The following is a 17,503-nucleotide window of genomic DNA, read 5'->3' as shown; positions in this document are numbered from 1 at the left end:
CCAGGTCAAAGTTCAAAAATTGTGACTTGGTGTAGGTTTCTGGATGATATGTACCCTAGTTTGAAGACCTCAGTTAATTACGACATCACAGGAGAATTTCTTAATTTCAAAATAGTATTTAAAAAAGAGATGGATAGTGCAGTTGACGTAAGCAAATTTTATCACTTTCCATATATAAGCAGTGCAATATTTTACCATAAGGCCAGACTTTTTATTTTATCTGTTTAACGAGAAAATTTGTAAAAAATTAGGGTCGAGGGGGCGAAATAAAAAAAAAAAAGAAGTGCAAAATTGGTCCAGTCGACACTAAAAATAAAAATAAAACCATTATAAGTGACTTTTTTTTTCTTTTTTTTTTTAGAATTTATCAAAATATAATATATCTTTATTTCCCAAAGTCATAACAACTATAGGCATACAACATATAAACTACACAAAGTATACATAGATAGCAGAAGGTAATGTGTTAAACATATTACATCATGTTAGATCTTAATTTTTGTGCACGAAATATAAATTTACCCAAATTACATAATTCTCTAAAATTATTAGAACTCATCAATTGTATATATTTATACATAGAAGGTTTTCTCCAATAATATGGTTTTATAAAATAAGATCTAAGACCTTGATAAGTAGGACATTTTAAAATAAAATGCATCTCATCTTCAATGTCATTTTTACAAAAACTACATAGTCTATTACTTCTTGGAATTGCAGAATAGCGACCACATTCTATAGCTAAAGCATGACTACTAAGTCTTATTTTGGTAATACATGTCTTATAAATAACTGGTATTGGTTTACATAAATAATTTTGTAAACAAAAAATTTGAACCATATATCTATAACTTGTACATTTAACTAAATTATTCATTTGGATGTCAAAATCTTGCTTCAGACAATCAAACAGGCGTTGTTTAATTATCAAGTAAAAACTACTGGAGAGCTTACTATCTAAAAATAAACCTTGATTATACCAAATATCACCTAAACCTATACTGAGCAACTCATTTTTAATAAAATACAACCAATTTGTCTTATTATTTGGACATTTTTGTAAATCGTCATATAAAAAAACAGTGAACATTGTATAAGAACAATGAAATGAGAACAGACCAGTATATTAACCCAGAGAAATATAAATACATATAGTTTATATATGTCTCTGGTTAACCCTTCTATTAATATAAACATAAAAACTATGTTTTGATTCTGTATTTCCACTAATATAGATCCATGGCACCACTGAAATATATCAACCTCGCTGCATATACACTATATATGTATATACCAGTCACCCAGTCAGGAACCTCTTAGTGTATGCAGAGACATATATATGTCTCTGGTGTAATAGTCCCAGAGTTAAGCAACTTTAACCTATAAATTGAAACAATGCTTATACATGGAAATATATACATTAATCAAGAAGATCTAACCAAAAGTATGTTAATGCGTGTGGAATTTTCCCTTTTGGGATCAATTTTTGTCTGTCAGCAGTGCCATTCATGCGTCTGTAGTCATTATCGCAAGAATCCGGATTTCGGTCATAGCGGGTCCGTTTCCGATGAAATCCCGATTCCTATCCATAGATCTACAAATTTAAATGTCGGACGAAGAAAAATTTACAAAAATAAACGATGTTTGATACGCTATTTGGAAAGGAATATGACGTTTCTAATGCAATAATACATGGATGACAAGTTTACTTTAGGCTAATTTCATCAAGTTCTGAATAAGTAATAACTGATTTTGCCGAAAGTTAGAATGATTTAATGTACGCTCTCGTGTAACAAGTATGAAAAGCATGCCACCAGCTTAAAAATCTTTTAGAAGAAAATATATCGTTTATGCCTTGAATTTCTTTACTTTTAAATGAAAATTGCTGTTTCATTGACTTGGTAAAATTTAAATATTACCGATAACGAAATTGACTGAAAGCGAGTATCGTGAACAACACATTTTATTTTTTTCTGAGGATTTAGCAACAGTCGGCGGGAAAAATAATAATAAAAGTAAGAAGCACTACTTTTATTTTTATTCTAAAATCGGGAAAGGTGGAGTCGGCGGATCTCGTTAAACAGATAATAAAAAAAGTTTGGCCTAATGAATATACATCACATAAATTTAGAATTAAAAAAAAGGAATTAGTACAAGTTTGTGATATATTAATATTATTCTATGCACAAGTATTTTTCTACAAATTAACTTATCATTTTGAGTTTTATTTGTTTCCAAAAATATTTTTATTAGAGTTACGTAACTCATGCACAGGCAGAAAATTTCACTGAAAGATTATTAGTAATATTTTCAATCAAGAATGCATCAATTAAAGTTTTTTTTTTTCCTACAAAATACAACACATATGTAGGAAATTATTCCATTAGATATTTAAGTTTGAAAATTGGCTGTTCTAATTGAGGTGTGGTATGGGGGCTTCATAATGAGTAAACTATCCACCAGTGTCCAAATGGTGGGGATGTAAGCAACAATGGCTAACCAAAACAAATTAAAAATAAGCAAAACCCATACTGTAAAACTAGGAATACACCTACAGTCCGTGGATGGTGTAAACTTCCCACTAACACCATTCACCATTACACTTCACCATACACCATTACACCATACACACTGTGGAGTTACACCATACACACTGTGCAGTTACACCATACACACTGTGCAGTTACACCATACACACTGTGCAGTTACACCTGTAATACACACTGTGGAGTTACACCATACACACTGTGCAGTTACACCATACACACTGTGCAGTTACACCATACAAGTTAGACCTTTGCGCCACGCACCTTACACATTCTACCTTCACCATCTGAAATTAGCCATAATGCAATTTAATTTCAAAGAAAGCGTGCAACTACAACATTACTGTAAACCAACTTATTTTCGCGGATACTTTATTTCGCGTTTGACCCTTTCTTGACCACTTCGCGGCTATTTAATTTCGCGATTTTCTGATTTACTTGATGAAGTTTGATAAGGAAAGATCCAAGGTTTACATATTCGCGACGATTTATATTCGCGTTATTTTTCTACTCGCAAAAGTCGCGAATTAAATCGCTCGCGAAAATAAGTTGGTTTACAGTATTTATCTATTTAAAAAAACGAATTTTGATCAAAATATTGTAAATTTATGTATAAAATTAAAACTCAGTTCTTATTATTAATTTGCATTGTTTTAAACTTTGATAACCACACTTTATATACACGTTACACAATCACACCATTCCTCATACATCATTGCACCATTCCCCTTACACCATACACCATAGTACCATACACCTTCTACCATTTCACCATATGCCATAGACGGTTTTTTGGGAAGTTTACACCATCCAAGGGCTGTATGGCAGGTGATACATAATCATACCTAACCTTATAAGATTTGTTACCTAGACTTTACAAAGAGAGAACAAACCCAGGGCTCACGCTACCAGGCGACTTGGGCGAAGAAGTCGCCTTCCCGACCGTCACTTCGCTTTCCTCGACCCCCAAAAGCGAAAACAAGTCGCCCTGTTCTTGACGACAGTCGCTTTCAGTCGCTTCCGTCATCGGACATTTTCAATTTTTACCAAGTTGATGAAACATCAAATTTTTATTGATAATTAAAGAATTTCAGACATAAACGATTCATTATCTTTTGAAAAGAGGTTGAAGCATTGTCTTCGCAGTGTGTAGCAGGTTATTTGATAAAAATACAACTTTTTATCACTTCGTGCATTTCTGCAAGTACCGGTGCTTGTTACTCGAAAACGTACATCAACCTCAATTTCGGCGGCAAAATAAGTTTGTTACTTCATTTAAACGTGATAAAAGTTGCCTCCAGTAAATTTTAATCCATTTATTGCATTAAAAACGTCATGTTTCTTTCCAAATAACTTGTCAAACATCGTTTATTTTTGTAAATTTTCTTGCATTCGTCCGCCATTGACCGATTTCTAATCTACGGATCTGAACCGGATCAGCTATGACCGAAATCCGTACTTTTACAATAATTACTACGGACGCACGGATGGAACAGCTGACAGAAGAATATTGATCCCAAAGGGAAAAATTACGCATTCCACACGCATTAAGAGACTTTTGGTTACATCTAATTGATTGGTGTATATAATTCCTTATATTTTTAGCTCACCTGGCCCGAAGGGCCAAGTGAGCTTTTCTCATCACTTGGCGTCCGGCGTCCGTCGTCGTCGGCGTCCGTCGTCGTCCTGCGTCCGGCGTTAACTTTTACAAAAATCTTCTCCTCTGAAACTACTGGGCCAAATTTAACCAAACTTGGCCACAATCATCATTGGGGTATCTAGTTTAAAAATTGTGTCCGGTGACCCCGCCAACTAACCAAGATGGCCGCCAGGGCTATAAATAGAACATAGGGGTAAAATGCAGTTTTTGGCTTATAACTCAAAAACCAAAGCATTTAGGGCAAATCTGACATGAAGTAATATTGTTAATCAGGTAAAGATCTATCTGCCCTGAAATTTTCAGATGAATCTGACATTCCGTTGTTAGGTTGCTGCCCCTGAATTGGTAATTTTAAGGAAATTTTGTTGTTTTTGGTTATTATCTTGAATATTATTTTAGATAGAGATAAACTGTAAAAAGCAATAATGTTCAGCAAAGTAAGATCTACAAATAAGTCAACATGACCAAAGTGATCAGTTGACCACTTTAGGAGTTATTGCCCTTTATAGTCAATTTTTAACCATTTTTCGTAAATCTTAGTAATCTTTTAGAAAAATCTTCTCCTCTGAAACTGCTGGGCCAAATTATTTGAAACTTGGCCACAATCATCATTGGAGTATCTAGTTTAAAAATTGTGTCCGGTGACCCCGCCAACTAACCAAGATGACCGCCATGGCTATAAATAGAACATAGGGGTAAAATGCAGTTTTTGGCTTATAACTCAAAAACCAAAGCATTTAGAGCAAATCTGACATGGGTAATATTGTTAATCAGGCTAAGATCTATCTGCCCTGAAATTTTCAGATGAATTGGACAACCTGTTTTTGGGTTGCGGCCCCTGAATTGGTAATTTTAAGGAAATTTTGCTGTTTTTGGTTATTATATTGAATATTATTATAGATATAGGTAAACTGTAAACAGCAATAATGTTCAGCAAGGTCAGATTTACAAATAAGTCAACATGACCAAAATGGTCAGTTGACCTCTTTAGGAGTTATTGCCCTTTAAAGTCAATTTTTAACCATTTTTCGTAAATTTTATATATCTTTTACTAAAATCTTCTTCTCTGAAACTGCTGTGCCAAATTGATCCAAACTTGGCCACAATCATCTTTGGGGTTTCTTGTTTAAAAAATGTGTCCGGTGACCTGGCCATCAAACCAAGATGGCCGCCAGGGCTAAAAATAGAACATAGGGGTAAAATGCAGTTTTTGGCTTATAACTCAAAAACCAAATAATTTAGAGAAAATCTGACATGAAGTAAAATTGTTAATCAGGTCAAGATCTATCTGCCCTGAAATTTTCAGATGAATTGGACAACCTGTTTTTGGGTTGCGGCCCCTGAATTGGTAATTTTAAGGAAATTTTGCTGTTTTTGGTTATTATATTGAATATTATTATAGATATAGGTAAACTGTAAACAATAATAATGTTCAGCAAAGTAAGATCTACAAATAAGTCAACATGAACGAAATGGTCAATTGACCCCTGTAGGAGTTATTGACCTTTGTAGTCAATTTTCAATCTGCTTCCTTTGTTTAATATTCACATAGACCAAGGTGAGCGACACAGGCTCTTTAGAGCCTCTAGTTTATGGATTGTTTCAAACTATTGATTAAAGTTACTTAACTCTGAGACTATTATACTAATATCAATATATTATGGCCCAGCTTAATAACTTTTATATTTTTTTTTATGAGAAACACTGAATGTCATACACAAGATAATTTTTAATTAAATTGTAATTGATATATTATAATTTCTTTACATTTTTTTAAATATTTTTTATTTTTTTAGTGCTAGATATTTAGTTGGTAGTTTCTCACAAGCTTAAACAACTTTTAATTTCAAATGTTACTTTAATTGTAATTTTTTTACTCAGATATGAATTGAACAGTATAAAAAAAACATTATTTACATATATGGCCCTTTATACTATTGTAAAATCCAAACATTGTATCGCACAGCGCGAATGAGCACTTCTCTTTCAAATCTCACCACTTCTCCCTATCAGTTTCAAAAAGAGAAGTCACTTCTCCCTATAATTCTGAAGTAGTGTGAGCCCTGAAACCTATAGTCTTCCCATAAAATAAATCTTTTATCAAAGATGTTAGAGATGGAATAATCACCTTTTTTATGCAATATATAAAGCAAAAATTTGCCATAACATATTTATTTCAGATTTTTTTGTGTCTTGTGGTATATGTAAATGACGAAGAATTAACTGAGCTTTGTGGAATACCTGATCTGAGTGAAACAACAAAACTGGTTCTGCATGTTTTCAATCATGATAATTTTGTACCAGAGATTACAGATATATTCAATATGTTCTCTACGAGGGCAATTTTCAAAAATCTGATACTCCCACCACCAGCTGGTGCACTTTGTCGCTATGGTGATCCATTCAGAGGTGGAAGTAACCCAATAATAAAGTATGAAGTTGGTATCGGGAGCGACAAATTGTTAACAGATATTGAACCCTTTAGAAAAGTTATAGAGCCATGTATCCCTTGCTTTAGGGAATGTTCAAAATACAACTGTGACCAGGATTGTGATCATAATAAACTTGTGGACTACAGATTCACTTTGACAAACTTAAATATTGCACCATATGTAATGGATTTGAATGAAACAGGACATTCCTATAATAAAAGTGTAATATACTATCTAACAGGTAAATGACACAAGATTTTTAAGCCCTCATTGTAGAAAAGGTCGAAATTACTTATCTAAATTGGTTCTCTGAATATATCTTTTTTCACCTTTTTATCAAATGAACATCAGTTTCCACTTCAGACGGCTGGTACAGGAATATCTTTTTCACCAATATAATGTGTTTGATTTTTTGGAACCTTTCTTTATTGAAGTGATTTTTAAAAATATAAGGTGAAAGAGACATTATTTTAGTTTTAGTCCCCTTAATCCTTTCTACCAAGTGTAATATTGTAATTACAGAACAACTTCCAGAATTTGATAAATTATACCTTGTGCTGTATTAAAGTTTTTAACCCTTAGTCTGAATTATTGCAGGAAAGGCTGTGACTGGATCTGGAGATAGTGCTGTAGCCTCATCTTCAGGTTTTTATATTGATATCACAGGTCCTGTGTTTGACCTTGACATTATGCTGACTTCCCCAATTTATAATGACGTAACCCGAGGAGAGTTTCAGCCAGTCAAGTACCAAGCATCAAACAGCACCGTTAAAGCTTTTTGGAGATGTACTGATGAAGAAAGTCAGATAATGGTAATTATTGTGATTGGACCAATTCAGATCTGATGTTTTATTATTGAAAAAGCATTGTATTTTACATTATTGAAAATTGTTAAGACCTCATGTACAAAGATGCTAAGATTTTATAAAGTTATTTATGCTGAAGGGAACTGAATTGGCTAACAATTCAATCCTGTTTGTCCAAAGCAAGTATTATTCTATTCTCTCCAAATTGGTCTGATTTCTTCTGGAAATTCTTTGTTGAAATGATTTCAAGTAGACCCTTCACAAATCATTGGGAAAAAAAGACATTTTAGACATTTATATAAATGCATGAGTTTACAATTTATAATATCAAACTATTAATTATCATTGAATTTCATTAAAGTATATCTTAAATATGTATACCTAGAAATATAACATGACATAAACCTTTAAAATATTCAATTAAACATGATCTTGATGAACAACCTTTGCAGGAGAACTTTTGGGCCATTGGTATAACCCCTGGAGGACAAGAACTTCAAGAATTTCAATCAGTGGGCCTGAATGTAACTGGCGTTAATTCGTCATTGGAAGGCATTCTCCAACATAACCATACATATTACGTGTCTATTATCTGTGTCAATGGAGGTGGGAAACTTACTCAATGGAATGATACTTATGGTATGTTTAACAGATTACTGGTTATTTTTTTAATAATTTAATTTTGGATGTAACATGTCTTCTGATTGGCTGACAGTGTTTTGTCTTTCAGCTCATAGACATTATTTTGTCATGTGACTCAGAGATGTTATCAATGTTTTCTCTTGATTTAACTTGAAATAAACAAAAAATGTGGTGCACACTTTTAAATAAAACACTGCGGGGGGTTATTCAGTGTGCTCCACACTTTTTATGCTATTTCTTCATAGACGGTAAAAACATAACAATCATCCTTAAGTTTTATGAAAAATGTATGTTCATCTCGCATTAATTCCATTTAACTATGACACATTGTTGTACAAGGAACTATTATTATCCACAATAAAATGTTTGTTAATTAGAATAAGAACTACAAACACATTAACATGTTTGAAATCATCAATTAACCGTAAGAGGAGTTATTGCCCTGGATATATATGCATTTTACTTAATTTTGCTATTTCTGCAAAGAAAATAATAGATAAATAGAAACATAAAGTAGCAAAAATGTTCAGCACAAGATCTACAAATAAATCAAACATGCCCAAAATTGTCAGCTAACTCCTTATAGAAGTTATTTAACTTAAATGAAGATGTTTACCTACATTTGGCAAAAACAAATAGATAGAGAGAAACTTTAAAAGCATATATAGTAAAATCAACAGGGTCAAATTGTCAGATTCCCTTGAAGATTTATTGCCCTTAAGGATGTACTTGGGTAAAATTAAGAAAATCAAGAATTTAAAATTGATACTTTAATTCATAAGAGCATCAGTTAAGGGGGAAAAGGCTATAAATATTGATAAGTTATTGAACTCCTTTCCAATTTATTTGACTTTTATAAATGGCGGGTAAAGGCTGACTCAAACTTTTACCTTATATTTAGCATTGCCATTATTTGAGTTTCAAATGCTAAGAAAAGAAATCACAAATCTACTTACATTTTGGTAAAATACCTTTTATGAGCTATTGAAAACTTTAAATATAGGTATGAACTGTAAACCGTATAAATGATACAAAAATATAACAAAATAAGATTTACAGATTGCAGTACAGATCAAAATAGATATGCAGATGGCATATTTTTATCAGGTGAGCAACTTGAGCTCTTTTTAGCTCACCTGGCCCGAAAGGGCCAAGTGAGCTTTTCTCATCACTTGGCGTCTGCTGTCTGTCATCCGTCGTAAACTTTTACAAAAATCTTCTCCTCTGAAACTACTGGGCCAAATTCAATCAAACATGGCCACAATCATCATTGGGGTATGTAGTTTAAAAAATGTGTCCAGTCCGGCCAACCAACCAAGATGGCCGCCATGGCTAAAAATAGAACATAGGGGTAAAGTGTATATTTTGGCTTATATCTTTAAAATCAAAGCATTAAGAGCAATAGTTCTATCTGTCCTGAAATTTTCAGACGAATCCAACAACCCATTGTTTGGTTGCTGCCACTGAATTGGCAATTTTAAGGAAATTTTGCCATTTTGGTTATTTTCTTGCATATACTTATAGATAGATTTAAACTGTAAACAGCAATAATGTTCAGCAAAGTATAGTCTACAAATAAGTCAACATGAACGAAATGGTCAGTCGACCCATTAAGGAGTTATTGCCCTTTATTAGTCAATTTTTAACATTTTTTCACTAATTTTGTAATCTAGTACAAAATTCTTCTCCTCTGAAACTAAAATGACAAATTTAACCAAACTTGTCCACAATCATCATTAGGGATTAGGGTATACAGTTAAAAAAATGTGTTGGATGACCCAGCTCGCAAACCAAGATGGCTGACATACATGTAGCTAAAAATAGTACATAGGGTAAAATGCAGTTTTTGTTTTATATCTCTGAAACTAAAGCATTTAGAACAAAGCTGATGTGAAATAAAATTGTTCATTAGGTGAAGATCTATCTGTCCTGAAATTTTCAGACCAATCAGGCAACCCTTTATTGGGTTGCTGGCCCTGAATTGGTATTTTAAGAAAATTTTGCAGCTTTTGGTTATTATCTTCAATATTTTTATAGATAGAGATAAACTGTAAACAGCAATAATGTACAAGATAAACTGTAAACAGCAATAATGTACAGTAAAGTAAGACCTACAAAAAAGTCAACATGACCAAAATGGTCAATTGACCCATTAAGAAGTTATTGCCCTTTATAGTCAATTTTTAACAATTTTCATAAATTTATCTACTGGGCCAAGTTTATTATAGATAGATTTATTGTAAGCTGCAAGAATTTTCAGCAATGTAAGATCTACAAACTCTTCATGGTCACCAAAACACAATTTTGTCATGAATCCATCTGTGTCCTTTGCTTAATATGCACATTTACCAAGGTGAGCGACACAGGGCCTCTAGTTTTTTATTACATGCTTACATGAATGTTTTATTCATTGTTGGTGTTGTATATTTTATTCATCGTAGGTGTATGTTTTATTCATTGTAGGTGTTGTTCCTTTGTTAGAGCTACCAGAAGTAGATAATTTAAACAATACTGTCCTAGGAGAAGTTAAACCATTTGATGAACCAGTGATACCTTCAGATGCCATGGAGAGTTCAGATCCTGATAGCATAGGATTTACCTTTACTGTTAGTGAAGATAAAAGTATTAACAAATATGGTAAGTTTACATGATTGATGACTTAGAATTGAATTTTTATTCAAACTACACATTTTTTTGTTCAATATATGAATACATAACCTTTAAAGAAAAGATATATATGTGTTATTTTGCAAAATCTCTCAAAGAAATTGTCAGATTGAAGTAAGAACAAAAGAACATAAATAAAAATAAAGATCAGAAAAGGTAAACAAATGGCATTTCTTTTATCTTGCTTACAACCAAAGTAATAGAATGTTTACATATGCATTACAATCAAGGGGCATAAACTATTAGTTTAAACATATTTTATTTTCTGAATTAAAGCAAAATGGATTAGACACAAGTAAATCATACTTATGAAGTCTTCTCCATAATACAATATATAGTTACAATAATAGTATAATATAATGGACATGCATATAAAACAAACAGTTTATTCAATATAATACTTGCTTTTATATGTGAACAAAGAGGAGAGAAAGTAAAAAGAGAAAAAGAAAGTTTGAAAAGTCGTATAATTCTGTGATGATGACTTGTGAGTTGATGACAACGAAGACGTTCCGTGTCAGTAATGACAACGCTCTATCAAGGCATAAGAAATCTGTTTGACCTTTTTATGAAATTTTGAACATGTTTGAAAATTTGAATATTTTGTTCGTTCGAAAGTTCCAAGTGTCCGCAAATTATTAGTTTTGTATCTAAACTATTGGTATAAAGCTTCCTATTTTAGGGGATATAAGACCAGAATGCTTTCTACCTTTTATGCATTATGGAGGATTTTGTTACAAATTTACCATTTGTTGTATGTCTATTGTCCTTGACCCCTATCTAATGGTTATTTGACTGCTTAAAAGCTTTTTTTTTGTCATGTGAACTTTACTTATTATGATGAAAAGGATAGCTTAATTTGGTATATAAGATCCTTGCAAGGTCTACATGTCTGTCAAACAGGCTCCATCTTACCTCTACCTCATTTCATGGATCAGAGATCAAGGTTAAGTCAGTATCTCAGATACTATATGTACGAGCAATTATAAGGTAAACTTTATTTGATGTTTGAAATGATTGTCTGTCCAGCAAGGTTCATCTCATCATTAGCTAATGATCCAATGGTTAATGATCTGTGATCTCAGATCTTTACTATAATCAATAGGATAACTTTAATTAGTGTAAGGAATGACTGCAAGGTGTACATGTTTGTCTGGTAGAGTTCACAAATCTCAACTACTGTATTGTAAATTCAGAAATTCATGCAAAGTTTGTATTAAGGCAACTGGGTTAATAGAATATTAAGCACTCATGTTCTGATAAATAATGAATGTATTTGTACGCAGGGTTTCTTGAAATAGCAATAAATTATCTCATTCTTTTGTCCATTCTTGGAAAATTACATTAATGATTAATAATGATGTATGCAAAAATTTCTGAATTTGCTGTTTATTTTTTGAATTATTTTAAAAGTTAAAGGCTAAAATACTAGTTAATTATATTTTTTTCAGATCTGTGTATTGGGACAGATAAAAATAAAGATGATATTTTGCCTTGTGTTTGGGTGGGATATAATGTATCTGGATCAGCTTCTATCAAAGATGGGTTTTTATTAATTGACAATGTAAGAGTAAGACCTCTGTCAGAACTGCAGAACAGATTTTGGAATGAATCTGAGGACCAAACACAGAACACAACAAGTGTATTCCATATGGAACCTGGCAGGACGTTGTTTCTGACTATGAGAGTTTGTAATGAAGCAGAACTCTGTACAAACAAATCAATCGGAAGTGTACTAATAACTAATACAAAATCAATATTAAAAAGATCAGAACATGGAGAATCTATTGAAATTGTAGACAATATTGCTACAGGATCTACAAGGAGAAAAAGAAGTGTGGAAACAGTTGTTTTAACAACTCCGGAAGGTAACATTTTGTCCAGTAAAGTTGAATAAAATAAATTTTAAACATAGATGCCAACTATTACGATTTTTCCGTAGTTTTTCCGATTTTGCGATAAAAACTACGCTATTACGGTCAAAGTCGAATAGTTACGGATTCCCAATCATCGACGTTCAATTTTGTAAAACGCGGATTTTTATCATTACTTTTCCGTCCTGGTCCAGTATTTAGGAAACGCCAATGTAATGCTTCCGGTTTCTCGGGAGTTATCAACCTATTGTTGGGTAACTAACTGACTTCCGAAGAGGCAAACTTGCATTTTATTAAGAAGCTTTCCCGCTTTCTCTACTTCTCCTTGACAAAACAAAAATGTTTGAGTCGAGAACATCTGAACAATTAATGAATGGAATACATACTACAGACAATATGTTAAATGACAAATTTTAGTGTACATCACTTTGCAACCACTCGTCAGTAATTTTTATTGGTAAATGCACGTTTATGAATGATTACTGAAAACTTTTCAAAAATACGGAAAATTTGATAGTTTGTTACTGATTGTGTCAAAAGGGGGTTGGCATCTATGTTTAAATAAATCTAGAACGAATACATTTATAATCAAAACTGAATCAAAAACATTTGAAGTACAAATTAAAATATTCTGTATCCAAAATTACTATTTCATTATTTGTGTATTATAATGACTAGTGTTAATGTTCAGTTCATTTTGTCTTAGATGATATAGTCAAAGTTACTAGAAATAGAATTAAGTGTGTGCAGAGTAGTGGTTTCAGGAAGCCAAATCACATACTTCAAATTTGTCATTGGATTGGAACATTTCTTGGATAAATGGTCAAATTTTATAAGAGAAAAACTGCTATTGAAGTTGCATGGTTTCAAAAATCATCATAAAACGGAATCATATTTAAAGCAAATTGGAAAAAAGATATGTCTTATAATCTTAGCTTGGTCAGTAAAGGTTCTTTTATTCCAACCTACCTTGACAACACACCAGGTCACACTGTGTAGTATATAGGAGCACCTCGGCTGGTCTCAAAATGTTTTAATTTCATTTGATACAAGCAGTTTTCACTGTCTTTATTCCCTGATATGATATTTATAAGAACTTTCATATTAATATAGGATTGATACCAGGACAGACCATTGTACTTCAGCCAATATCTGAAGTAGATCTAACAACAGAATACAGATCTGATTCCTCATCTGATTTTCAGCCATACATAGTTAACCCAGCAACTACTCTTGATATGGTGGAAAGATTATTGTACAAGAGGTACTGTGATTTTAAATGGGTTTATACTGCATCTAGTTGTGCTAATATTTCCTAAATATAGTAACACAGCTATATTTTGTGATATGTCAATTTCATTATGGAGCGCTATTTCTGCAATCAGGGGTTTATTAAGGGATGAACATAAGGTTAAAATTTATGTTATAATTTAAATAGCTATTAATGTATTTATTTAGGTTGCAGTATATAAACAATTTTAGGTCAATATCATAAAAATATAAACTTTTTTTGTATTCGACAAAAACTGTGGAAGGGCTCGGTACAACCTGGCCCTTTTCCAGTTTCTCAGCCTCATACAAAAAACTTTATATTTTTCTGACATTGATCTAATATTGTATGTTTATTAAAACATCTGATTGATATTTATGGAACTGTAACGGTGTAAAACATTCTTTCATAACATCAATATTTTTCCTTTCTTTTTTTAATGGTACATCCTACCCAGCCACAACTAGTGAAGCATTTTATTTTTTATTTATTTGTATCTTCATCAATCAATTTGATTTTTGAATGTTTCCGTTGTGGCTTTTATAAATGATTGCATTTGTAGACCACATATCTTTAAAAAATTCAAGAAAATTTTAAATTAGTTAGAAGTTTCCACAAAATATTCAATATTTCAACAATAATTTATCATGATTTACAAGAAAAAACAACAAATTATAATGAAATAATGATATGAAGTAATAGAAACCTTTTACATGTATTTTGATACAAACATTGTCTTGCTTAAAAAAAAAGAAATAGGTAAATTGTTAAAAAAAACATTATTTTGTAAAAGTTAATTTTCTTAGTTATCTCCCCTCATATTGCATTGGTAAGTAGTCAAAAGATGTGAATCAAGTTAAACAATATCCTCTTTTTAAAAGTGTTGTTTTTCTTTGGTATTTTACAGAATACATTCCATGTTAATGACATTTTCTGTGATACCAGTTGGTCACCTGTCTATGCCAGGACCAATGAATATAACATACCCAGATACTGTTGGCGAGAATGAAGACAACAGAACTGTATTGGCACACTGGAATACTGGTATGTCCCTTCATGTTATAATTCTTATAAATATTGCAACACCTTATTTGTCCACACCTTATTTGTCCATCTATTTGTTAAATAAGTGTTTCATCAGAATTTCCTCAGAACTACCAATACAGATCAAATGACATCATATTTGGTCAGCATATTGACAGACATGATTTGCAATATATGTGCACTTTTAAGATCTCTCAGACTTGTAATGAATGGGGCATGATACGAATGACAATAAATGCAATCATGTTTGATTGAAAGCTTGGTGTAGTAATAACTTGGGTCTAAAAAGACATCACAATACGTACCTTGAAAAAAGACATAATACTCCACAAAGGACTACTCAATAACCAATTTTACTGTGAATTATATATATTTATTATCTTCCTATTATATCAATGGAAAAGTAATTACTGTAGAAAATAGTAAGATTTTAAGTTTTCAATAACACATGATTTAAAAATCTTGTGATAGTAAAATATTTTTTTCTCTCTGTATAGCTCTACAGCAGTGGCAGCTGAGTAGTATGACATGTGGTGAGACATCAATGTTGGAGATTGATAATGAAGATGGAACAAAGACTGTTGAGGTATGATAATTTTTATGATTATACGTGCTATACCAGCAAAAGTTTTAAAACCATAATTAATTTACCCCCTTAAGCTGTTTGTGAGTTTGTTGGTTTTGATCATCTGTTGATTTGTCTGTTCATTCCTCTTTCTGTGGCAATTTTGTATCTGCAACTGCTCTTGATTAAGTTGACAGAATTTTGTTACTTTTGCACCTCCTCACCTCCTCTTTTGCAATCATTTGGCCATCCATCCATCTGTTGGTGTTATCTTTTTCCGATGTAGTCGGTATAGTTTCGGTTTGTGCCCTTTGAACCTTTTGACGCTTAACTATGGCAACAGAATACGCATGCTCGAAAATCCTTTCTGTGATTGGGCAAAATGCTGTCATGGTGGGTGATTTGGTTGTGTTTGAAAAAACGTCTCGTTAATTATATCGTGATGGAAAGCAAGTGAAAAACCATAAATATGTGAACTAGATCTTACAAAGATTTATATTTTTATTAAAATAATTGTTTCTCCAATAGCTCTTTGCATCCGTGACAGCTGTTTATTCGGGACAATTATATAATTTTTAATGTAAACTTGGTTTTACGAACGTACATGACTTTCAGAACGCACCTACGCATGTGAGATTTCCGTGGGGTTTTGGTGAATGTAAACAGAAAGATACGAGGACTGAGAATACTGAACACAAACAGAGAAATTGTTATTTAAATGGTATCTTTGTGCTTCTGAAGGTTGTCGAAATGATAGTTTTAAACATATACTCAAATTTAAATACCTCGGATATCTTTTGTAAAGATAGTTCTTGTTTTTCAAAACTCTCCTACTTTTCCAATTGCATTAAGCATGAAAGTTTACCTGACTTTTCCATGGGTATATCTAGGTTAATAGTTATGTCCAGCGATTTAATCCATCTACAAATGTTGCTGCTATTGCCATACATAAAACGTAGGGGTAAAATGCAGGTCAAAAGCCTCCAAATTTTGATGATGGATGCTTTTGAAATATTGAAAATATTGATCTTGATTATCCATTGGCCAACAAGCATGAATGCAACCTTAATAAGCAGAATAAATCTAAAGATAAGATTGCCAATGAGACGATTTCTACCAGAAACTAAATGACAGTAAGTTTAACTATAAGTTACTTTAAGGCCTTCACATTAAGTTAAAACATTTTAGTAAATGATATATCTGTTAACCCCTCGAATAATTTCTTATCTTGATATAACCCCTATCAAACTTAACCAGACTGCCATTATTTGTAAGTACAAAAATGTATAAAAATGTGAAGAACATTCAAGGAAAAAAAAACAATTGTTCTGAGACTTTAATACATGATATTGAATAATTTAGTAACACAAATGTGACTTGATTGATTGTTATATCCATTTTAATACTTCATCTACAGGTCTCTGCCACCCTTTCACACTGCAACACTTCTGACCATCCTTCTTCCAATGTCAAAAAGGGACCTCGGAGGCCGAGTGGTCTAAGTACTTACTATTGTGATCACTACCCAGTCAACACTGAGGTTGTATGTTTGAACCTTGCTTGTGCAGGTGCTTTCGACTCCAATCGTAATTGACTAGGATTGTTAGTTTTCCTATCAAAGTTCGTTGGTTTTCTCTGGGCTCTCCAGCTTCCTCCACCAATAAAAACTGGCCCCCACATAATAGCCCAAAAGTGGTGCTTAAAAATGATGTTAAAACATCAAAAATCAAATCAAATCCATGTCAACTTCAATCTTAAGGATGATTTGATGTTTGATCTAGATCTTTATAATATTAAGTTAGAATTAATTTAATATCTGCAGGCTAGTTACTAATTGTTTAGATTACTTTAATTCTTTATTTTACCAACTGATATAAAAAGAAAAAAGAAGATGTGGTATGATTGCCAATGAGACAACTCTTCACAAGAGACCAAATGACACAGAAATCAACAACTATGGGTCACCCTATGTCCTACAACAATTAGCAAAGCTCATA

At 32.2% G+C, this 17,503-nt stretch overlaps 1 protein-coding gene across 1 annotated transcript in view; it reads left to right on the top strand.

The window, feature by feature from the left end:
• The window catches only part of LOC139500289 (uncharacterized), a 74,152-nt gene that overhangs the window by 39,198 nt on the left and 17,451 nt on the right, over window positions 1-17,503 (top strand). Inside the window, exons 36-44 of the mRNA XM_071289031.1 lie at window positions 5-147; window positions 6,387-6,879; window positions 7,236-7,450; window positions 7,897-8,083; window positions 10,550-10,723; window positions 12,205-12,621; window positions 13,741-13,891; window positions 14,805-14,941; window positions 15,439-15,527. Of these exons, the coding sequence (XP_071145132.1) occupies window positions 5-147; window positions 6,387-6,879; window positions 7,236-7,450; window positions 7,897-8,083; window positions 10,550-10,723; window positions 12,205-12,621; window positions 13,741-13,891; window positions 14,805-14,941; window positions 15,439-15,527 (2,006 nt within the window). The remainder of the gene's footprint in view (window positions 1-4; window positions 148-6,386; window positions 6,880-7,235; window positions 7,451-7,896; window positions 8,084-10,549; window positions 10,724-12,204; window positions 12,622-13,740; window positions 13,892-14,804; window positions 14,942-15,438; window positions 15,528-17,503) is intronic.

The sequence above is a fragment of the Mytilus edulis genome, chromosome 13 (assembly GCF_963676685.1).
Source record: "Mytilus edulis chromosome 13, xbMytEdul2.2, whole genome shotgun sequence".
Taxonomy (NCBI): Eukaryota; Metazoa; Mollusca; class Bivalvia; order Mytilida; family Mytilidae; genus Mytilus; species Mytilus edulis.
The sequence above is the reverse complement of the archived record's forward strand: the minus strand, read 5'-3'. Positions and strand labels throughout refer to the sequence as shown.